Source organism: Rhipicephalus microplus, chromosome 1 (genome assembly GCF_043290135.1).
Source record: "Rhipicephalus microplus isolate Deutch F79 chromosome 1, USDA_Rmic, whole genome shotgun sequence".
Classification (NCBI taxonomy): domain Eukaryota; kingdom Metazoa; phylum Arthropoda; class Arachnida; order Ixodida; family Ixodidae; genus Rhipicephalus; species Rhipicephalus microplus.
This window is the reverse complement of record NC_134700.1, coordinates 117,077,244-117,100,719: the sequence shown is the minus strand read 5'-3', so window position 1 is coordinate 117,100,719 and position 23,476 is coordinate 117,077,244. Positions and strand designations below refer to the sequence as shown.

General features: G+C 44.3%; 2 protein-coding genes across 3 annotated transcripts in view; both read left to right on the top strand.

Annotated features, from left to right (window-relative positions):
• The window catches only part of LOC142765654 (uncharacterized), a gene marked incomplete at its 5' end in the record, with an annotated part of 76,602 nt that overhangs the window by 4,163 nt on the left and 48,963 nt on the right, over positions 1–23,476 (top strand). The window lies entirely within an intron of this gene.
• On the top strand, positions 13,443–19,632 carry LOC142796954 (uncharacterized). 2 transcript variants are annotated; one of them, XM_075887314.1, is made up of 8 exons: positions 13,443–13,541; positions 14,445–14,574; positions 14,704–14,879; positions 15,337–15,396; positions 15,468–15,527; positions 15,595–15,699; positions 15,755–15,868; positions 16,164–19,632. In XM_075887314.1, the coding sequence occupies exons 2-8, from the start codon at positions 14,459–14,461 to the stop codon at positions 17,024–17,026; spliced, it is 1,494 nt and encodes a 497-aa protein (XP_075743429.1). In that variant the 5' UTR covers positions 13,443–13,541; positions 14,445–14,458; the 3' UTR covers positions 17,027–19,632. The 2 variants fall into 2 exon arrangements, with proteins under 2 accessions (XP_075743429.1, XP_075743431.1); XM_075887316.1 differs by having other exon boundaries at positions 15,595–15,868.

The window sequence follows — 23,476 nt, the reverse complement described above, 5'->3', positions numbered from 1 at the left end:
CAGAAACACGTTGCTCGCCTGCTAACGAGGGTAATAATGAAGTTGTTCGCGTAGGGCATGCATTACGTCAAAAAAAGACCGTACGTTTTAAAATAGCTATAAAACGAAGGGCCACAAGCATATTGCCATTTTACGGCTAACGAGCGGCACGTGGTGCCTGCCGTCACAGCGATGCGCAGTGTTGCTTCTGTAAAGCGTTCGTTGCCCGCTGGTTTCAGTGGCCGCCCAAATGCGGCGCGTTTCTCCACGGTTGCTTGTTTGGAGGCGAAGCAAGCATCGCGTTGGGTTCTTTTGTCGTTTTTTTTTCAATTGAACGCCACGGCATGTATATGTGCTGACCTAACTCACGAGGTGACGCGATTTTCACGGTGATTGCCTTTCTGTTCGCCTGTGTGCATGCCTGTAGTGGGTTAGGTCGCAGTCATATATGAAAAAAAAAACAAGTTCTGGGTACAAATGTGATTCGTATCCTTTTGTTGAGCTTGGTAAACAAGAGAAAAAGCGGGGGTCAGGACATTGCCCTCAGCAGAATTTCGTCTCGCGGGGTGCAGCAATGTCTCGCTGCATGATGGTGAAGGGGATCGAGAAACCCGTGATAGGGGCACCCCTTTTTTATGTGTGTGGAATTTTACGTAGCGTTGTGCAACAAACTATGCCTTTCTGAGCGAGAAACAGCGACCTAGACGGAACGAAAGGATAGACAAGGCACACATATACACAGCGCCGAGTCAATTTTGTACCGAAAGAGGCGGAAATTGTCGTCGTGTTTAAGAAAAACAGAAATGGCCGTTGCGGTTACGGAACACTTCGGCGTCGTCCCCACCGAAGCTATTAATACGCACGTGTGTGTAGTCGACACAGCCTGTAACACCAGGGAACTCAGCCACTTCATAAAGGTCCCGCATAACTATAGAAAGTGCTGCCGGTTGCGGAAAGCGCACCAGCATCCCGTACAGGTGCTTTGCGACGAGTAGCGTAACTATTCGTATTGCACGGCAAACTGTCGACTACGGAATGCGGACGAGATTTCCGGTGACTGTTTGGAATGTGCCAGTGCCGTAAAACCTGAGAGCCATCAGTAGCTGTAACACTGGAGGCACAGGGTGTCTTCGGTTGTCCCCACTTTCGCGGAGCGGCAACATACCCAGCAGCTGCCGCACGGCGTTCTTCGTAAATATGTATCGAGCGTGGAATTGTTCCTCGTCGTACAACTCCATCGGATTTCCTCAGTCAGGTAAAGCGAGTCCAAAATTCTTTGGCAGGCAGTGCGCCTCAGAAAATGCTACGCTTATGGCGAGGTAAGAAAACTCAAAAGCGGCCACCCTCTGCGCGACGTCCATTCGAGAGGTGGCCATGTTGGAATAACGCACGAAGTCGCTTTCAAGCTAGCCCCGCAGCTGACTTGAAACTTGTCCTGACTTCGACCGAGCCAAGTCACGTTCAAGTCATCCGCAAGTTTGAGAACGATTTATAATGACCGGCAAGACTGTCTTGAGTCAAGAACGAGTCAAGTACGAGTCAAGTAACATTTCTGCGTTCGGGGGTAAGACAGCGGGCGTTCAGATCCCCACGGTACCGCGCGTAAATGTGAGAATCTGGCTTAAGTCCAACTCTTTGACAGATAAGGTTACCTCGTAAAATCGGGCATAAACGCTGTCTACAACGTGTGCTGTTTGCACGAAAAGAAATTTTCGCAGCGTTGTTCAAGTTGAATACTAATATCACTCACCGCGAGATCCGTGCGGAGAAGTAGCAGATTACTGGATAAACTTTTGCGCGATCTAACTGCTTTGTGGTTCGGGCTATAGACTGCACAGATATAAGCCAGGACATCTTTCTTCGCTATAGCCTCTCAGGCCCGCTCGATTGTGCATTTCTGTTATTCAACCTCCGAGCTGAGAAGCGCTATCCACCACCTTTCCAGGACAAACAGGTTTTAAAAACTTGCTGGAGTAGGAGTTCCCGCAATGCTTTGCCAGCAGTAGTCAAGCCATCTTTCCCCCTCCAGAGATCTCAAAAACATGCTATTTTCCGCTGGTGCCCACTTAACATCAAGTGGCTTTGATTTGTTAGTCTCAAGGCTATGTCAGCTATAAACTCAAAAATAGTTGTTTCTGATGAAATAATCCGCAGAGACGAGTATCGGTGACATATTCCCCAATAAAATATGCCTTGAATTTGAGGCTTACTATAAAAAATTGGCAACACAAGGACGCACGAGGAGCACTGTTTGACCAGAAAAGGTTGCCGCGTTAAACTCGTTGGGCATGGAATAGGTCTATAGACCCATTCCTGTTTGTAAACACTGTAAGCACCGAGTGACGTCACGGCACATTGGCTCCACCCAGTCAACCCAGTCAACCCAACGCGCGGAGCATGTGAGCAAGCTGCCTTTGAGAACAGCGCGTCGCGACGCTTCTCGCATGTTTACAAGCTGCGGCTGCAGCAGAGGAAGTTGCAGTCGCTGTAGAGGGGTTCTGAAAGGAACATATTAGCTATGTTGACATGTAGCTCTAGCTTTGAGAACCTCATCAATCATATGAGGTACCTTAACTGCGGAAATGTACCTCAATTGCGAAATATCGTCGTTGCTGTAGCCTACGTGACACGTACACACTTTAGTTTGTACTAATGCAAGGACAGACCCAGTTCTGCAAGAGGCCCTGGAGTACAATATGCAAATGCGTGGTGTAAAAATACATGGCCATGAATTGTTACACGGTAAATCCTCACATATGATAAATGTGCCGGAGAAGTTATTCATGCAAATGGCCTGAACAACCTCGGCGACACTTTCATCCCCAACACGCTTGCGATAATGTGTTTTTAAGATCCACGGATCAATTTCGTACGCTGAAGCCGACGCCACGAAATGCGTACGACTGCGCAAGTTTCTTGCGTGGTTTTTTTTTTGTGTGTGAATTCACACAGAATTTAAAATCTAGTGAAGTGCACCAGAGCCAGAATAAGGCACCGGTGTCAGGTGTGTCATCGCAGCCGTATGAAATTATATAAAAAAAACAGTAAGTTATCCTTTCCTTCGCTGCTACTTAACGGTACCCACGCGGAAATAAACACATGCTCGATCGTTGGCTCAATGACTCGTGGCACCTTTATTTCACGTCAGTATGGTGATATCATTTCGACGTGTCGAAGACTTGCAGTTATATCAACAATGGCAACCATGAAAAATGCTTCGCATATGACAATGCTATCCAGAAAGTTTACGTGCTTTGCAGTAAACGTGCTCGATAAGCCTCCACGGCTTATTAAAAAAACGTAATTCTATAGCTTATTGCAACGCTCGAGAGAGCTAATAGCTTTTTAGGGGGAAGCTCCTTAAAGCGGCACCCGTTCGACCCTCGTCGTAGTACGTAACATGTCTTACGCTTTGACCTGCAAGGTGGTGCCGGTGGGAGATTTCTCCGGTGCATTGTTGAACAATAAAAAATTCGCAGCGTGCGCGTTAACTAAAAGCCAAATTGTCTTGTTTTTCATTCCCCATTAGCAGCCATTGGCATGTACAATGAGCACTGTCTGACAAGAATAGGTTGCTACGTTATGCTCGCTGGGCGTAACCTCCTTGGTTTTAGAAAGGTTTGACGAGTGTTGGGCCGCAGTGCCAAGAATACAGTGAACTAGTATATACCATGAACTCGAGGTGGTTAAAGGGCCACTCACCAAGTTTGAGAATTTTGAGCTGACAAGCGCAATGCGTAGACGAGGCGTTCATGATCCCGTCTGCCGAAATTCGCAACACTACGCGCCACGGAAACGGGTCAAATTTCAAGATTAAGGCCGCGTTCACACTGAGCATTCCGGCCGCCGAAAGTGCTCCGAATCTGGTTCGGCGGCGGCGAGATCCGCCGAAAGGGCCCTCTCCGCGCCGATCGCTCTCGGACCGATTTTTGCGGCGTCTGCCGCCGAATCGGTCACCACGGACCAATAGGAGCGCTAGTCAAGGAATTTTGAAAAATGGCGGCCAAGCCCTACTCACTTGTTATGCCGCAGTGCACGTAACTGAATGTTGAAAGCAACGGGAGTTTAACCCACTCTGTGCCCACTTCGCCTCCATATTTCGTGAAATAAGTGACTGAGCTTGCTGTTGGCGTTACCGAGCTTGTTGCGGTCTTGCAGAGCAAAACGAATCCACCAACGCCGCTGGCGTCGGTGGTTTTTCTGCTCTTCGTGCATTACAAGACAGCCGCTTGCCAGCAAAGTAAGCAGTACTGTCTTTTCTTGCTTCTTGCGTACGAGAATTGTTGAAGTATACACCACCGGATAGCGTAGTAGCGTTTGCGAGAAGTGACAACGACCGGGTGACAGCGCATCCGTCCAGCATTCGCCCCATGGTGAATAGCATATTCGGCGGCGCGGGGCGCGTCCAGTGCGAACGACGCTGCGTTTCGGCGGCACGGGAATTTCGGTCACCGTATATTTCAGTGTGAACGAGGCATAAGAGCCCTTACACGCGTTAGCTGCACACCCGCTACGCACGTGGCGGGACCCCTGCCGCCCGCCAACGGAGAGCGAAATGGCGGCCCGGCGCCAAAATGCAACACAAGCGCTAGCCGCATGAGCGGCTCTGATGCGCACTCTGGTTCGACGATGCGACGCTGGTGAGGCTGGTAACCATTTGGCGGAGGTTCAGTTATCGAGGTCGGCAACCATCATCAACAGCAGATGACGCTGAGAATTTCTTGAATGCGTTGGTTCAAGCTGCCGCGTTTATCATGAAACTGAGGCTGTTGTATTTTCACGAGTTTTCCGGCCGCAAGTGTTGCGTCGCCGCAGTCATCTGTGTTCGAGGCTAATTACGCGCTCCCTTTTTGTTGTTGTCGTCGTCGTTACCGCTTACAGCTCGTATCGTTCGAGTTGCATTTGGCGCGACGGCAATCTTTTACAGCTAGTAGGAATGTGGGCGCAAACACGCACAAACGCTTTGTATTACAATGAAGAAAAGGCCTACAGTGACAGCGGCATTGCACGCTGCGATACCGCGATGCTATTTACAAATAGCTGAAGGAATTGACTGGTCAGTAATGTTTATGATTGGGCGCTGGTGTATATCGTTGTGCGCGGCTTGCTGACGCGCTCTTTACTTTGCTCTATACAAGTTATCTTTTGCTCTATAACGTGTCACAATGAGCTAGACAAGTATTGAAGTGATTGAAATTTCAGCCTAGAAAAAGTGTTTAGCATTGGTGATATATTCATTAAAGCTGAAATTAAATGTATGTGCATATCAAGTAGTCATGCTTCCTATGAGAGGCGCTATAGCTTGTTTTTAAAGAATCCAAATGTGAAGCATAATGTGTGTTTACACTTTATTCAAGACACCTTGTTGCTGTCGAAAACACATGTCTGCATTTTTTGTTGGTGTACGTAAAAAATGACACCACAAACATCGGTGTTATTTTAACTCATCTGAAGGTTTCACAATTTATTTGCTACAACCCATTCACTTCTACATTCCTGTTGCTCACCTCATCATCTTTTCCTATTGGCAATATGGTTAATTACATACCCTGGCACAGCCTCAATGTTACATGGACTAACATGATGTCATAACCAGGTGTTCACTTCAGAATATTAGGTTTCTCCACCCACTTGAATGTTCTGTGGATGATGTGCGACAAATTTTTGGTGCTTCAGCTTCCTTTTTCTTCCGTTTGAGTAATTGTTAGCAGGAAATCTTCTGTTTGGCTATGTTCACAGTAGTCCAGGGAAAGGCATGTTAGAATGAAATGCATTTTTCTTTTTGGACGATAATGAAACCATGAATCTCGTTCACTGACGCATATTTGTGCTCACTCTAAGGTAAACCTTCTTTCTCATCACTCAATATCTCAGTCTCTTCTCGGTAGCCTGAATTCCTTCATTTCATACTCTGCTAGCTGGCGCAGAGTGCCAAATGCAGTAAATCATGGGCAGCATCTAAGGCATTCCCTCTTTGATCAGTTGAGCTGTGCACAACGTCTCCTTCTGAGACACATTTGCAGCTATCAGTCATTTTGGGGTATGATTGTATTAGTAAATTCAAATCATTTGTCACTTCTGCAACATGAATTTTAAGGTTCTTGCAAAGAAACCTTGCTGAAAGTGTAAATGTGTTGAAATGTGTAAGGCTTCAGAAGAGACAAGAATACTTCTTTTCACTTTAACTCTGGCTATGTAAACAAAAACAGCCACAACGTAGTGTAATTCGCTGTGCAAGACCATTCTATTGGCACAAGGCATGGCCTTGGCTTTAACTAGCTGTCCTCGGGGGAACTTGTGATACAATTTGTGATGTCTTCCTTTTTGGCTGCCAATTTAACCAGTATAGACTATCTTGCAAAATATGCCCCATTATCCTGAATTCTGACTGGTGTGAAAGTGCTTGAGCTTCAGCACTTTTTTTTGTAAGCATGTGCATTTAATGTGTGCCTTCACATTATGTGTACACATGGTAATGGTAACGATTGACAACACTGAAGTGAGCACCAGAATGTGTGTGGGCTGCCATAGGGGTGTAGGCAGATTTTTTTTTGTGTGTGTGGGCGTGGAATTGGAGGAGGGGCACCACTATGATCTTAAGTGGGGCCCGGTTCATGGATGTGATCGAGCGTCATTTTGCACTCTGTATACTACGGAGGGAAAATATACGAAAAACAGAAGAGTGTGTGAGCCCGGTGCGCCAACCCCTGGCTTTGCCACTGGGCTGCATCAACTATGTATGCCTTGCCCTACTAAGCATAAGATGTGTATGCACAGCCTCTTTCCACTGACTACAGGGTAAACATGATGTGACGTGTGGAGTTGACATGGGGCAGTGGCATGCTAATGTTTTCGTTGTGTCATCCTAAAATCAAATATCAGTCATGCTGTACCAGCCAATCGAGCCGTTTCGTTCTGTCACCTGTGGTATTAATGTAAATGTAGTGGGTAGATCACTAATTGTTTTCTGCTGCTAAAATGAAGTGTTTTCTGCTGATAACATGAGTCTCTCTCATATTGCTCTTGTAATACTGAAGCATCATTAGCAAATTGCAAGCCATTCTTGAGTCAGTCTGATGAGACATTTTGTCTGTCTGTGGCAGTCTGTTGCCATAGAGCAGAACAGAAATGGCTCAACATACTCATGAACACCCCAAGAAGATGATTACTTGCAGTGTTATTACTTTTGTAATATGTGAAATACTCTATCTGTAGCTGTTGTTTCACTAGAAAATTTTGCTTCAGAAAAACCCCGTTACTGAAAAAGAAGTCTGTTTTGATCTGCAGTAAATATACATCTTGCTCTTTTCCCTTGTCTTGAACCAGACTATCACAGCATCCTTATAAAAATTCAATATTGATTTTAATTATTGCTTTTTAATGTCACCACTGTGAGAACAAATAGCAGTAGATAAAAATCAACCTGTGGTATTTCTTCTTCTCACAGTGGTGATGCATATTGCCAAATTTCATTCATGCATTTATTGAGTATAAAGCATTACAAGTGCAGAGGGGGCACCAAAACCTACAAAACAATGTCCTGGTGGCTGACCATCTGCCACTACATTTTATTCAAAAAATGTATAGGACAGTGATAAAGTGTCAAAAGGACACCACTTGCTAAAAAATATATAAAATGAAATGAGATGCACAGCTTCCCAGTATCTGTATTTTATTCTAAACTAAACCAAGATAACACACTGATTAAAATTTAAAATGGGTTCAGTGGTGTCATAGAAAAAAAGGTGTACCTTCTAGCACATGTGCATGTCTTCTAGCAAGCTGCTTAAATGGACAATGAGATGAAAGCTTGCAACAAATGACATAGGATAGAACATTGAGCCACATGTGCTATCATACTAATTGCAAACTTCTGCAAGGTATGAGCAATCAATTCATTAATTTTGTCTGAATAACTTTTGCATCCTCTAATGAAAGATGATAACGGTTGCATTACACAAGGTAGTTTATTAGCAGCTTGCACAGGATATAGCATAGGGTACACAGGAAAACATGTCACGTTGTTCTTGGGTTATAGTACAGACTCGCAGTTCTTGGGCATCCCTTTAAAACAGTGCAGAATACGTTGCATGTAAATGTGATACTGTGAGCATGTTTTACAGTAAGCTATTTATATAAACAAGTATAATGGAAGCGGCCCCATCAGCACTATAAAAACAATTTAAGACTCTGTGTTGTTATAAAGCCACAGCAGCCAAGCCACTGTGCTAAAGGTCAATTGAGCGTGCATTCACATACTCAATGCAAATCCACACATCACTAGTAATGCTTCATTCCTTCCCATATTGCCTATGCTACAGACCACAAACAAGCTAAAGGATATGTTTGAAACATTTAAAAATGATTCAGTTTGAATGTGTGAGATCATGTACACTCACATTTGTATGTACATAGTGTTTATACTGCCCCCCTCACTCCTGATTTCCTCAAAATAAAATTTCAGCTATGTCCAAACACGAGCTTTTAAGCACTAAGCCTGAAAAATCATGGGAATCTTAACTTATTACACTGAGAGCAACCTTGAGTGGGTCATCACGTCATGCTTATACTAGTCTGCATGCATGTTGTAAGATGCCTTCTTTGCAACATATTTGCTCGTTCATTATTTGTTGTAACACCATGGTGTCGCATCAAACCACCCCATAAAAACTGTACCCAAAGAGTAATTTTTAGTAAGAATCAATCCAAATCAGTTTTCTCAAAACCCGCCTGAACCCAAGCCAAAAATTATATGTCGCCAATTTGACACAGACCTCAGACATCAAAAAGGTGAAAAGGAGAAAAGGGAGAGAGATGGAGGGGGAAGTGGAAGGAAAAGTGGAAGGGAGCCGCCGGGGGGGGGGGGAGTCCACCTTATATTCTTTTTCCCTTTTTTTCTTTCTTTTCTTCTCTTTTTCTGTCACTCCCTCTGATTTGAAATTATATAAAGCTGAGCATCAACAAACTGTACCTTCAATCCTGACGAAGGCCAGACTCTAGGCCGAAACGTCAAAATAAACCACGTTGTGACCGCTCACGGAGGATATACTTGAACATTATATATATATATATATATATATATATATATATATATAAGGAAAAAATAAGTGTATGCCTCTAAAAATCCTTTTATTGGCGACGTTTCGATTGGCGACCGATCTTCATCAGACAAAATTTAGTAGGCTCCGACGCGCTTTTATGCCATCGTCCAGCCTAGAGAGAGAGAGAGAAAAAGAAAAATATACATATACCAGTGGCCCAACTACCCATCGTGCACTGATAAGCAGCCACACGGCCACGTGTGCGCACTACGCATAGCACGTGCATTTAACGAAAAACGCACCTGGGCCAGTGGCAATACCACCCATTATACACTGATAAGTAGTCAAACGACCACGTGTGCGTACTATTATTGGCAGGTGCATTTTGTCAAAAAAAAAAAAAACGAGTGGTCAAACAACATACAACCACAGCAAGTTTTTTGGTCTAGGTGGCTAAATTAAGCAAACTCCAGTGATAAAAAGTTTGACTTCTCAGATTCACCTCTCATCAGCTTTCCCCGTTGCTTGTAAAGAATACCAAAGTATATTCCTTGCGATCATTGTCGCTGTCGCGTTCCACCTGTTCTCCCCCTCCGTAGTTGCTCTTGAAGCCTGGTGAGGAGGGCTACGTCAGAACGATGTGATAAATTAAAAACAGAGAAAAAGAGAGAAGAACAACAAACAAGGGCTACGCGTGTCAAAGCTGCGCACGTGAAGGATAGGTACATGCCAGGCAGCTACGATCTCATGTCTGTGGCTCAAGCATAATAAATATATACTGGAGGTTGTTTTTCACATTGTTACCTCGGGTAGGGTGGCTAGAATTCTAGCCACCGTACCTCGGGGGTTGAAATGTGTCATTTTACTTGGTTGTCTGGTGAGTGATTACTTTGAGGGGGGGGGGGGGCGGGGGGGGTTAAGGATTCTTCTACTGTGGCGCACCTTTCTCGGAATGCGCGTGCCCAAGCCGCACGCCTGAACACGTCCTCTGGGCGAAATCAGAAGAAAACCAAATGATAATTAAGGAAACCAAAAAAAGAGAAAAAGAAAAAAAGAAAAAGAAGTAGAAACAGAAAACCAAAATTTATCCTTTGGTCACGATAAATATTATCCTGAATCTTCCAGAGCGCGAATTGAAGAAAGTATGCCTGGAGTGTTATTTAGACCAGCTTTTAATGTATTAAATTTATAAATCATGTATGATTTGCGCTGTTCACGTTCCCTTGTGCTAGAGAAACCGCTTTGTAAGAGTGTGACCTTTATGGAATCAAATGGGTGGTTTCCGCAGTTAATATGCCGAGACAGATGCAGGTCCGGAAGTGAATGAATATGTGCACGGTGGTTAGTGAAGCGGATGCGAAAGGCTGTGTCAGTCTGTCCTATGTATTGAATATCGCATCTTCCGCACTCGAGGAGGTATAATACGTTGGAGCTGTCACAGTTAAGGTTTGAATTAATGAAGTACTTGAAATCGGATTGTGTGCTTTCAGCAACGTTGGTTACCTGTATGTGTTTGCACACCTTGCAGCGGGCTTCGCCACATGGTTTACATCCAGTTATAGACGTTTTATTGTTTTTGACCGGACAAGATAATCTTTAATGTTTTTGGGGCATCTCTATACCACTCGTGGAGGGGAAGGGAAAACTTTTGAGAACCGTTCACTATGTTGTAAGATGTTAAAAGTGTCTCTTTAGAATTTCGTTTACGTTAGGGGGGTTGCTACTAAATGTTAAAACCAAGTTTTTTCGTCCCTCTTGTTTCAATTCTTTGTGCTGGTCAAGTAGCTGCTGGCGATCTAGGTTTGGCGCTTTGTGTATGGCGTCGTTGACTATGGAAGGAGGATAATGTTGTTTTGAAAGTATCTTGCGCAAGTTCTCTGCATTGGCCTCAAAGTCTTCGAAACGGGAGCAAATTCTTTTGAATCGGTGAGCCTGGGAGTACGGGATGGATGTCTTGCAGTGACGAGGGTGACAGCTATCGAAATGAAGGTAGTGCTGCCTGTCCGTAGGCTTTTTGTAAACTTTAGTAGCTAATGACCCGTCTTTTACTGTTACGTGGTCGTGTAGAAAAATAATGACCCGTCTTTTACTGGTACGTGGTCGTGTAGAAAAATTATTTCATATATATATATATATATATATATATATATATATATATATATATATATATATATATGTGTGTGTGTGTGTGTGTGTGTAGATTAAATCATCATTGGGAAAACCTTTCTATAGCTAAGTGTACTACAATTACGGGTATATTTCGCTCGGAGACATAAAGAGCGCATTTGCGGCCATACACTGACGTCACGAATGCCATTTTTCCTTGGAAAGCAGGAGGGCTAAAAAGTGTTGCAGTGCAATTACTGAAAAAAAAAGAAAAGCATTCTTGCATTGTGAGCAATAACTGTACCTTACCTGCAGTTTCGCGCAACTGTTTCAGTATCATTACAACTACAACAGTATTCATTTCTGCAAGGTAAATCTGAAATATATCGGTAAACGTGAGTACTTTTTTTTTTTTTGTGGAAGCACGCTAGAGCTTTGGTTCTGGCTTCCTCAATGAAGGCGAAATAAACTTTATTTGGTCCTAGGGAACTCCTTCATACACCCACCAAAGGGGGATCTGCCGCAGTTGCTGGCCGGGCTCACGGCGGTACTGGAAGACCATGGCCCTAAGACTGTTGGTGGGTCTCCTGAAGTTTCGAGAGCCGGACTGAGAAACCGAAGCTTTCGAAGGAAAATACCGGCGTTTTTTCCATATTCACCGATTTCAGTAAAACTTTGAACATGTGCTCTCGTTGGTACCATGGTGATATGGACCAAGTTATACAACCGTCGGTCAATTATTCTTTAGCAAACTAATTTTAACAATTGGTAGCCGTTTCTGTAATCCCATTTGTAAACACGGGCCATTCCGCGTGTGTGATGTGAGGGCCTTCGCTTCTTCAAAAACCTCGCTTTTCCCAGCAGACGGATGCAGCGCGCGCTTTCTTCTACGAGGCGACGGCGACGCGAGCACAGTTTAGTTTCGTCAGCTGCATACAGCGTGTTAAACGTCGTTGACGTCGGGTCTTACAATTCTGAGAAACGAGGAAATCAGTTTGGGGCATGTTAGGTGCACCCCGCACTGCTATGAATGTATCGCGTCGTCGTTTTATCCAGGCTAACATAACTACTAATTACGGTCAACCTGCACAAAGCTTTCAAGGTACATCTCTTCCAAATAACCTTGACTGCAACCTAACCAGTACAACACAGTTGAATACACTGCTAAGAAAGTTACAGCACTCCCTTATTGCCAATGTATAGCACACCTGCCTTCATTTATGTCTTTTATTAAATGCGAAGCATTTCTTAGCGAACTTCGGCGACTTCGAGCGTATCTATCTATCTATCTATCTATCTATCTATCTATCTATCTATCTATCTATCTATCTATCTATCTATCTATCTATCTATCTAGCCGCCTGTGACACTTAGCTCTCCTGACCGTTTCGATAATGGCATCGATACCAAACTTGGTGTGGCATAATGTGACTGTACGAAGAACATATTTTACTAGTCGTAACATGAAAATCATGAAACGTATGTCATGATGTCATGGTTTACATTATACGATTCTGCAGCTCTTGCGGTGGTTCCGTTCACATAGCATGTTGCAAAACTGGTACGGTATGGCATGATTGCATGGCGAACACAAGCGACACACCCCAACAAGAAAATCATGACATGCGTGTCATGTAACCACATGGCTACATGCCAAGCTCATGATGCGCTCGCGGCCGTTTCGCTAGCTTCACATGTATCGAACTCGGTATTACGTGACGCGAATGGACAACATAGGTAAAAGACACATACAAGCATGATAATCACGACATGCGTGTCATGTAACAACATGACTACATGCCGCACTCATGATGCGCTCGCGGCCGTTTCGCTAGCTTCACACATGCCAAATTTGGTGTTACGTAGCGTCAATGGATGCCGAAGGTATGTGACCGGTGCAAACATGATAATCATGAGATGCTTGTTATGTGAGAACATGATTATGCCACAGTCAAGGCGCCAATACATTTCGACGTGACGTAGGGCGCGTGCTCGCCGGCGTTCATTTCGACGCGCCACGACAGCTTTGCGACGCCAGGCGCCGGTCCCATAGAGAAAGGAAAAGACAAGAGAGGACACTCCGTGAAACCTGGCCTCAGGAAGTGCGTCACGACTACGTAACGAACAAGTGCTCTCACCAAACGTCAGAGAGCGCAAGCGCAAAAAAAAAAAACACAGTTATAATCAATGCAACAGAATTGTTTTTACAAAATAATAATTATACGCCCAAATTTGGTATGTTTTTTATACATAAAAACAATTTATTCAACACACCTTACGTGATTATTTTTCTTCAGCCGTACTGTCATAAACACCACCCACCCAGCGACAAGCCCATGCATGACTGACAGCGGGAAGCTTTCGTCGCTTTCGTCAACGTCGGCTGCGTCGGCGTTTTCGTGCGTGAGATAACAGGTGAGGCACGTTTTCAAGCGAAGCTTGTTGAATGACATGTTGTTGGGCTTGTTGGGTCATTTTTTCAGAAAAACGGTTACACCTGCGCGAATAAGACACTATATGCAACAATCATAGAATGATGCACACACACACGTTGCGCTTCGTGTGTGCGAGTTTGTTTCTTACGTGGCGTCTCATTCACGCAGTTGTAACCTTTTTCTGAAGCTTGTAAGGACGGGGAGGTTCGCTAAAAAGAAAGTTTGCGGCTCTATGCGGTGGCTATACGGGAACATTGTGCAACGTATGCAGTATATATCAAAGGCGACGCGTGCTGCGTCTGCCACGGACGCGAGCGTCTGTGCGCTGAGCATAGCTGGGCAGCTATAGGTCATAGGCTCGCTGGCTCGGTGCAAAATATTGAGAAGCGTTCGCTGGGCTTCGCAAGCTTCACAACGCGTTTCCCGAAGGCTCGGAACACGAATAATTCTTGGTGTGCCGGAGGTAAATTTGGACTAGCCAAGTGGCCGTCATCTTCGTTTCTTCGCTAGCCTTGTGCCACTAGTGCAAGCTGCCCACAATTTTTTGACGTTTCCAATATAATTTTACTGCACAAATTTCAACTACAATTTTTCTTCCCAATTTACTGCTGATACTGCGTACGCGCGAAGGTGTTCTAAAGTTCCCAGGCCGCGATACCATTGCATTACAAGGGATAGCAGCCTGGAAACTTCTGAAGATCTTTGTACGTGGTCTTGACGTCTATCTTTGTAAGTCAGAGTTTTATGGGTCAGAGATGTATCACTGGTTTTGTATTGTGCATCGATTAGCTAATCATTCAAAGGGGTTTGCTGGTACACTTATGACGTGCACATAACTTTTTCGTAATTTGACAGCGAGGCATCCACTTACTAACATTTTCAGACCGCGCTGATGCCATGCCGTCCGGCGGTCCAAGCTACGGCAGCTACTGCTGTGTATCGTGGTGCTTCAACAATGGCAGAACCCACAAGAAGCCTGGGACGAGTTTCTTCCGCATACCACGGGACGGCAGGTGTGTTAAAGCTTTTGTATGGTTTGCATGTCTTTAGGCTTACTGTTCGTACTTGCTCAGTGAGGGTAACAATAAAAAATCACTATTCAAGCACTTCCCCTTTCAGCTGATAGTTCATTGCCAATGCAGGATGAAAGCATGGATGCAGTATGCTGGACGCGATGATCTCCTTAGTAAGCCGGCCAGCCTATTGTACGCAACGTACAGGGTTTGTAGCGAACATTTTACTGCTCAAAGTTTCATGGACCCTGGGCACACAAGGCTTACAAGAATGGCTGTTCCCAGTGTGCAACCAGCTGCACCATGTAAGTGATTGACTGAAACTCAAATATGTGCAATAGCAGCCACTTGTATTGAATCAGTGGCGACAGTTAACCGTGAAGATCTTTGTAGCCGATGGAAAAACCTCACTATAGAAGTAACACTTGGAAAGTCTTAAATTTTGTGAATTGTGGGCTATTACTTTCCTAACAGCAGCTTTGCATTTCTGTCATTTTTTGATGCTCTTGACCTGCGCAACTTGTTTTGAAAGACTTTAAAGGGCTATTTCACGTTATCTTCAAGCCTGAGTGCACATGTACGTATACCTTTCATCAGTGAAAGCTGGCATTGTTGATAATTCCAAAAATCACAAATTACTTGTTTTCTAGTTGGTGCCTTCTCTTTTCTTCCACGTTCGACCAATTTATGCGTTTGAAAGAGCTGTTTAAGTTTCCCCATGCTACAAGCTTTGTAACTTGTACCAACTGCACATATATGCAGGTTCTCTGAGCGTCGCTTCAAGTAGTGACTGTGACATGGCTGCAGAAGCTGCACTGCAAGGTGCGGATGAGCTTCAGTTTGTGTTATTATAAGCCTCTTACTGACACATTGTCGTAATTTCATTTCTTCAGGACCTGCGGTAGAGGCTTCAAAAAGCGGCTCCCACACATTGAGGTGCCCCGATGAACAGGGTGCGTTCAGTGTCGCGATTTCTTTTTTTTTTTTTACCCAAATTGACTGTTGACCAAACCTCTGCAGGTGGCAGCTCCCTTGTAGCTGGTGAAAGAATTTCTGCTGACTTCGTCTTGCTGGAGAAAACCTTAACCAGTCGTTCAGCTGTCACAAAAGGAACTTGTGTGACCGGTAAGTTGTATGTTCACTTCAACACCAGAGTGGATTGATATAGAGACTTCCGCAGGCCGCTCGCAAGATTGTTCCGACAGCACTTTCCGAGGCACTGAACAAGCTTCACAAGACCCTCCAGAAGACGTCTCCGCCGACAGCTCCACGCCTGAGTGCCCTAGAGAAAATGGTGACTATGCTTTTATTGCAGCTGTTTTTAATGTGCTATTTTATGTTTAGGACATTCTGAGGAAACTATCCTCAAAAGGACACTACGTGTGCACTTACAAAATGTAAGAGTGGGCTCTCAGTGATTTTCATTTTTTTTGTGCATTGTCAACATTGTGAATGGTTTGTTTTTAGGTAGTGGAATCGAAAACTTTGCACCACAGAAAGTTCTGCACCTTGGGTCTGAAAGAGCGAGGAAAGTGCTCGTATGGGATTAGTTGTTCTTCGCTTTTACATCCATTTTTTGTTTATTGCAGTGCGTTCCTGTGTGCCAGCGACAATGTCTCCATCAATGAAGTACAAGCAAACCATTAAACATCTGCAAGCCAAAGTAGCAGCACAGCGGAAAACTATCAAAAGACTGCGGAGACAGCCTCACCAAGCACCGTCATCGACTTCAAATGCCCTTGGAGTTATCCGACCGCACGTCACCGAGGAGGTTTTTAAACTTCTTTCTGCACATGTTCGCTTGAGGCCCAAACGCAAGGGCAAGCGGTTTCCCGTGTGGTTCGAGAAATTCGCTCTTCACTTAAACTTCCGAGGTCCGCGAGCATACCGATTTCTGGCTCCATATTTTTCTTTGCCCTCCCGGCGTTCATTAAGGAGGTGGCTAGCTAATGTAAAGATGACTCCAGGCATAATTCCAGGAATCCTTTCTTCCATTGCAACAAATACTCAAGCTTGGAATGAACGGGACCGAGTGTGCGCTTTAGTTTTCGACGAAATAGCACTCAAAAAGAATTTGTACTATGATGCTGCAAGAGACGTTGTCCAGGGTTTTACAGATGATGGCACTCATCGCACTTCAACCATCGCTGATCGAGCACTGGTTTTTCTTCTTATTGGCGTTTCGAGAAAGTGGGTTCAACCGGTTGCTTTTACTATAAGGCACACATCAACACCATCATCTGTTATGCATAACTTGCTGGTGTCACTCATTTTGGAGCTTAGGAGCATTAATATTGCAGTGAAAGCAGTCATTTGTGACCAGGGCAGTTCAAATGTAAGTCTCGCTAACCAACTAAGAGTGACTGTAGCAAAGCCTTTTTTTGAAGTTAATGGTGAGCGGGTATATTACATTTTTGATGTTCCGCATTTAATTAAAACAACGCGCAATTAAAACAAGCACACAAGTTATACATTGGGGATGACATCGTTAACTGGTCGCACATTGTAAGCCTTTACCAATCCTCACATGAGTTGCGGTTGCGATTGGCTCCAAAGTTGACTGAACGGCACACTCATCAGAAACCTTTTTCTAATATGAAGGTCAGCAGAGCAACTCAGGTCCTCAGTGCATCAGTTTCGATTGCTATCACGGCAATGGTGTATGCGAAGGTGCTGCCTGCCTCGGCCATCACTACAGCTCAATTTTGTGATCGTATGGACAGGATTTTCGATGCCTTGAACAGCTCGAGTAAAAAAAGAACTTCGCAAAAGCTGCGGCATGCAATCATGAAAAATGATTCAGAGCTGATTGACTTCCTCCGAGGCCAACTTCCCTGGATTGCATCATGGCAGTTTGTTGGCAGACGTCAACGACAAACCGTGGTAGGTTGGTAAATTACAATTCAGGCAATTTGTCAACTATGGGACGACCTCTCCAAAAATTACAATTTTGAATACCTGTTAACACGCAGGCTTCAACAGGATCCTCTGGAGAACATATTTGGCCACATTAGGCAAAAACAGGGTTGCAACACCAACCCCAATGTAGCACAATTTATTTGTGGCCTGAAGCACATCTGCATAAGAAAACTCTTCAAGCTGTCAGAATACGGAAATGTCGAGGATGATGAATGTGACCTCCTCCAGGAGCAGCTCTCGCCATTCTCCCTCACCAGTGCGTCTCTTGTGGATAATGAGGAGTGTGCACAGCCACAGCCTGACGACTTTCCCGCTCTAGACGATCTCTCTGAACTTGCGACAAACGTTCACTCCCATATTATCGGTGACTCCGCTGCATATTATGTAGCTGGTTTTCTCATCAAACACTTCCTTCGGAATGCATGTGACGGTTTCAGTTGCCCACAGTTACTGAAAGACGACAGTGAGACGCTTAAGGGTACCCACCAGTATTTCACAATGCTCAAAGCATACCACGTCCCCAGCAAACTTTTTGGGAATCTCACTGTGCCATCAGAAGCAGCTTTTGCATACGTACAACAACTTGAATCTCACTTTCTTGCCATAATTGAGGCCACTGCACATCACCTGAAAGTGTGCGATGTTTTGTATCACCATCTGTCAAGTGTTGGCGGCGATTTTCATTTCTGCTCTGCTGGGTGTCACGCGAAGTTTCTGAAAATGTTTTGCCGGGTTCGTTTATGTTGGCATGTGCGTTTTGTGAACCGAAACTTAGATAGGGTTAGGTTCCAGTCTTCAATCTCAGGCATACCGCTTGACAAGTTCAAAGGTTAGCAATTAGCGGCGGGTTTACACTAAAGTATTTGAGTTGAGCCGAATCCTGCAATAGCTTTGTTATGTTATTACTTCGTTACAGCAGACTTCATTATGGTCTTATATGCTTATATTCAGTTCAACTGGACTAACCACTCCTTCGTTGCATACATGGTTTTGGTTACCCGCTATGAGGAGTAGGGACACTGTGTATTCGCTCGAAGTGATTTGCATAACCTTAAAAAGAATGTTGGGTATCCTGTCTGTATTTTTGTAGCAAATGCTGGCGAACTGTACACTTTACTGTGGGTCGCTTGGTCACTGTGTATGCTTTATCTCTCCAGCTCGAGTAATATATCGATAACAAAACCGCTTGTTGAAATGTCTTCGAGCGGGTAAGGAACACAGTATGAAGTGGGCACGGTTCACGTTATCACGCTTTTTGTATTTTAGCTTCTCATCAACCTCCTCATCTCGCCCATCAAAATTTTCAAAAGAATACCCAAACTTGTAGCGTTTGATGGGACTGCGGACGCTGCCATTTTATTTTTATATACCTTGTGAGTGATAACGTACGATGTAGAGCCTTTGTGAAAAATAATGAGCCAAAGTGGTTTCCTTCTGCTATTTATTAGCCCTGTAATACCGCTCTCGTAGCACCAATTAAGGTCCACAATTCTGGATAAGTGATGACTACAATCTATTTTAGCTTGCAAGCGTCACAGCAACACCCACACGCAAATCACTTAGGATCTTAAGTTTTTGATGAAGGCGACGCATAAGAAGAGCCACAAGACCTGCCAGTGTTGTAGCATAAAGTTTTTTTCACGTAGTGAGCAAGCTGCAAATCCCTACCTTTCTGAGGACAAGCAGGCATCAAGTCTGCTGTTTTTCATTTTGGGCTAGCTGTTCTTAAGCACAGCCAGCACACTGCACCTTTGCCTTTCTGCTATATTGTGTTGTGTGGTTTCTGTGCGCTCTTTTTTTCTATGCATTATTTCGGTTAACCCCAGGCGTGATTCGCGACTTCATTGCTGTGTATAAGTCACTTCTTCCTTCTTCATCAGCATTGTGCGCTGTGTTTTTGCCATAGATCCTTACTTATCCACTGGCCCGGTGTGTCATACTTCACCAGCTTCTCGGCTTCTGCCAACTCTAGCGATGTGTGCGTTGCCTGTGTTCTCTCTGTATTTGTTACAATATTTGTTACAATTTATTTGTAAGGCGAGATGCATTTGTTGTCTACCTTTGTCATATTGTGCTTTTTATATTCTCGGACTCTACCTTGCTTTTGAATAAAACATTGCGGATACTCTGTCTCTTTGACTGATATATACATTGATCACTTGTTCCAAAAGAAAAACACAAGCGCGATGAATAAAACCGTAGTGAATTATCATTACCTGCATGTCTTTTTATTATAACTTAATCGAAATAAAAATTGCGTCACGACCAATTCGCACGAACCACTGAACAAAACAAAGCAGGAAATCTCTAAATCAAAACTACCTACAAAAACTATCCATTTGGGCGATGAAAAGTGGTCTGAAATCATGAACTTTCGTCAAAGCCAGACGTCGGTTACGCAAAATAATTCAAAATTTGCGCCAGTGAAACCAAAACAGGAAGCGCACGCCACTTGCTCTCACCAACCACCAGGTGTGCTAGGGTCGATTGGGCCGCTGGGGTCTATGGGAGTGTCCGCTCTTAACCTTTTTTTTATTTCTCTATGCCGGTCCTGCCATAAACTTGCAGGCGCGCGCCGCACTGCGTTGCTTTGACGCATGCGCACTTCAGCGCGTGCGGCGTCCTTCCGTCATGAAAAGAGGGAGACGCAGTCTTGTCTGGGTAACGCATCGGCGCGAAATGCAGCATTTTGCATTTCGTAGCGGTTGCCGTCGGGCCGCGCCGACGGACGCTGGTAGTGCCTGGCGTCAGACTTGAGTGCTCGCTTTTTGCCAACGTTGCGTTGCTGTGCCCAGCGTGTGCATGCGACAACGCTACATTGGAGTATATTGGGTCCTTCATGGTGCGCTCGCGGCCATTTCGCTAGCTGCACATATATCAAGTTTGGTATTAAGTGATGTCGTTTGATGACGAAGTATATGGCTGGCGCGAACATGATAATCCTGACACACGTGTCATGTAAGAACATGACAACATACCAAGCTCATTGCGTGCTCGCGGCCGTTTCGCTAGCTCCACATACACTAAATTTAGTATCATGTGACGTGAATAGATGTAGAAGGCAAACGCCACATCCAAACATGATAATCATGACACGGAAGTTATGTACGCCACCATTTACGGCCACTTCGTTACGTTGTGCTGATTTTAAATTGACATACAACATTTCTCATTCATGATTCGCATATCATCGATTCCCACTGTAGGTGTGATCTGTCATTTTTTTTCTTTTCGGGATGAAGCAGATGATGCATACAGTACGGCCGAAATTTATCGATATCTGGCACAGATGTGATGCCCACTCGAAAGAAGGTCACGGATACGCAGTTCCACATCCTCTTCGACAGTTTAGTTGAATACTTCAATTCACCAAAACCATGGTTGGTAGGCGCACAATGGTTCAAAATTGCTGTACACGCTGTTTTCTCAGTATAAGTACTTTCCCCACATCGGAGAGCTTTCTTCAGCTCGTCTGTTGTGTCGGTCTTCATGTTATTCATTTTCATTTTCATCCGTCCACATGGCTCTGACTGCTCAAACTGTGGTAAAAGATCTTGGTTTCAAATATATATTCATCATCATCATCATCATCAGCCTGACTACGTCCACTGCAGGACAAAGGCCTCTCCCATGTTCCGCCAGTTAACCCGGCCCTGTGCTAGCTGCTGCCAATTTATACCCGCAAACTTCTTAATCTCATCTGCCCACCTAACCTTCTGTCTCCCCCTAACCCGCTTGCCTTCTCTGGGAATCCAGTTAGTTACCCTTAGCGACCAGCGGTTATCCTGTCTACGCGCTACATGCCCGGCCCATGTCCATTTCTTCTTCTTGATTTCAGCTATGATATCCTTAAGCCCCGTTTGTTCCCTAATCCAATCTGCTCTCTTCTTGTCTCTTAAGGTTACACCTACCATTTTTCTTTCCATTGCTCGCTGCGTCGTCCTCAATTTAAGCTAAACCCTCTTTGTAAGTCTCCAGGTTTCTGCTCCGTAGCTAAGTACCGGCAAGATACAGCTGTTATATACCTTCCTCTTGAGGGATAGTGGCAATCTACCTGTCATAATTTGAGAGTGCTTGCCGAATGTACTCCACCCCATTCTTATTCTTCTAGTTATTTCAATCTCGTGGTTAGGCTCTGCGGTTATTACCTGCCCTAAGTAGACATAGTCTTTTACAACTTCAAGTGCACAATTACCTATCTCGAAGCGCTGCTCCTTTCCGAGGTATCTCGAAGCGCTGCTCCTTTCCGAGGTTGTTGTACGTTACTTTCGTTTCTGCAGATTAATTTTAAGACCCACATTTCTGCTCTCCTTGTCTAACTCCGTAATCATGAGTTGCAATTAGTCCCCTGAGTTACTCAGCAATGCAATGTCATCGGCGAAGCGCAGGTTACTAAGGTATTCTCCATTAACTCTTATCCCTAACTGTTCCCATTCTAGGCTTCTGAAAACCTCCTGTAAGCACGCCGTAAATAGCATTGGGGAGATTGTGTCCACCTGCCTTACACCCTTATTGATTGGTATTCTGTTGCTTTCTTTATGAAGTACTATGGTATCAGTTGATCCCCTGTAGATTTCTTCCAGAATGTTTATATATACTTCATCTACGCCCTGATTCCGCAGTGTCTGCATGACGGCTGATATTTCTACTGAATCAAACGCCTTCTCGTAATCTATGAAGGCTATGTATAGTGGTTGGTTATACTCTGAGCATTTCTCTATTACCTGATTGATAGTATGAATGTGGTCAATTGTTGAGTAGACTGTTCGAAATCCTGCTTGTTCCTTTGGTTGATTAAATTCTAATGTTTTCTTTACTCTGCTAGCAATTACCTTTGTAAATTGCTTGTATACTACAGAGAGCAAGCTGATCGGCCTGTAATTCTTCAAGTCCTTGTCATCTCCTTTCTTATGTATTAAGATGATGTTAGCGTTCTTCCAAGACTCTGGTACCCTTCCCGTCAGGAGACACCTCGTAAACAGGGTGGCTAGTTTTTCTAACACAATCTGTCCTCCATCTTTCAGCAGATCTCATGTTACCTGATCCTCACCAGCAGCTTTGCCTCTTTGCATGCTCTCCAAAGCTTTTCTGACTTCTTCTATCATTACTGGTGGAGTGTCATCTGGGTTACTGCTAGTTCTTACAGTATTAAGGTCGTGGTTGTCTCGGCTACTGTACAGATCTCTGTAAAACTCCTCCGCTATTTTAACTATCCTATTCATATTGGTAGTTATTTTGCCTTCTTTGTCCCTTAGTGCATACATCCGACGTTTGCCTATCCCAAGTTTCCTCTTCACTGCTTTAACGCTTCCTCCGCTTTTCAGAGCGTGTTCAATTCTCTCCATGTTATACCTTCTTACATCGCATACTTTACGTCTATTAATCAACTTCGAAAGCTCTGCCAGTTCTATTTTGTCTGTTGTACTTGACACTTTCATGCTTTGACGCTTCTTAATTAGGTTCTTCGTTTCCTGGGAAAGCTTGCCAGTGTCCTGTCTAACTACCCTGCCTCCAACTTCCACTGCACACTCCGTAATGATACTCGTCAGATTATCATTCATTGTATCTACGCTAAGGTTTGTTTCCTCTCTAAGAGCCGAGTACCTGTTCTGCAGCGACATTCCTGTACTTTCCCACTCAGTGCTAGCTCATTTTCTATTCTATTTCGTTCTTTTCGTCTCTTTTTCTTATTTTCTTATTTCTTTCTTATTTTTCTTAATTTTTTCTTATTTTTTCTTATTTTCGCCATTACGACTCCTCCATGTCCACTTGCGGTTTTCTCGTTTTCGGTAGAAGGTATTCAAAATCCGCAAATTATTGCGTTCTGCGAATTCTACTAGTAGCTCTCCTCTGGCGTTTCTAGTGCCGATGCCATAATCTCCTACTGCCTGGTCTCCAGCCTGCTCCTTCCCTACCTTTGCATTAAAGTCGCCCATCACTATAGTATACTGTGTTTTTACCTTACTCATTGCCGATTCCACGT

Excerpts from the sequence above, each read along its gene's own strand:
- LOC142796954 (XM_075887314.1), top strand. The coding sequence starts at position 14,459 with ATGCCGTCCGGCGGTCCAAGCTACGGCAGCTACTGCTGTGTATCGTGG. Across the intron at positions 14,880-15,336 it reads TGTGCAACCAGCTGCACCAT|GTTCTCTGAGCGTCGCTTCA; the intron begins GTAAGTGATTGA and ends ACATATATGCAG. Across the intron at positions 15,700-15,754 it reads AAAAGGAACTTGTGTGACCG|GCCGCTCGCAAGATTGTTCC; the intron begins GTAAGTTGTATG and ends AGACTTCCGCAG.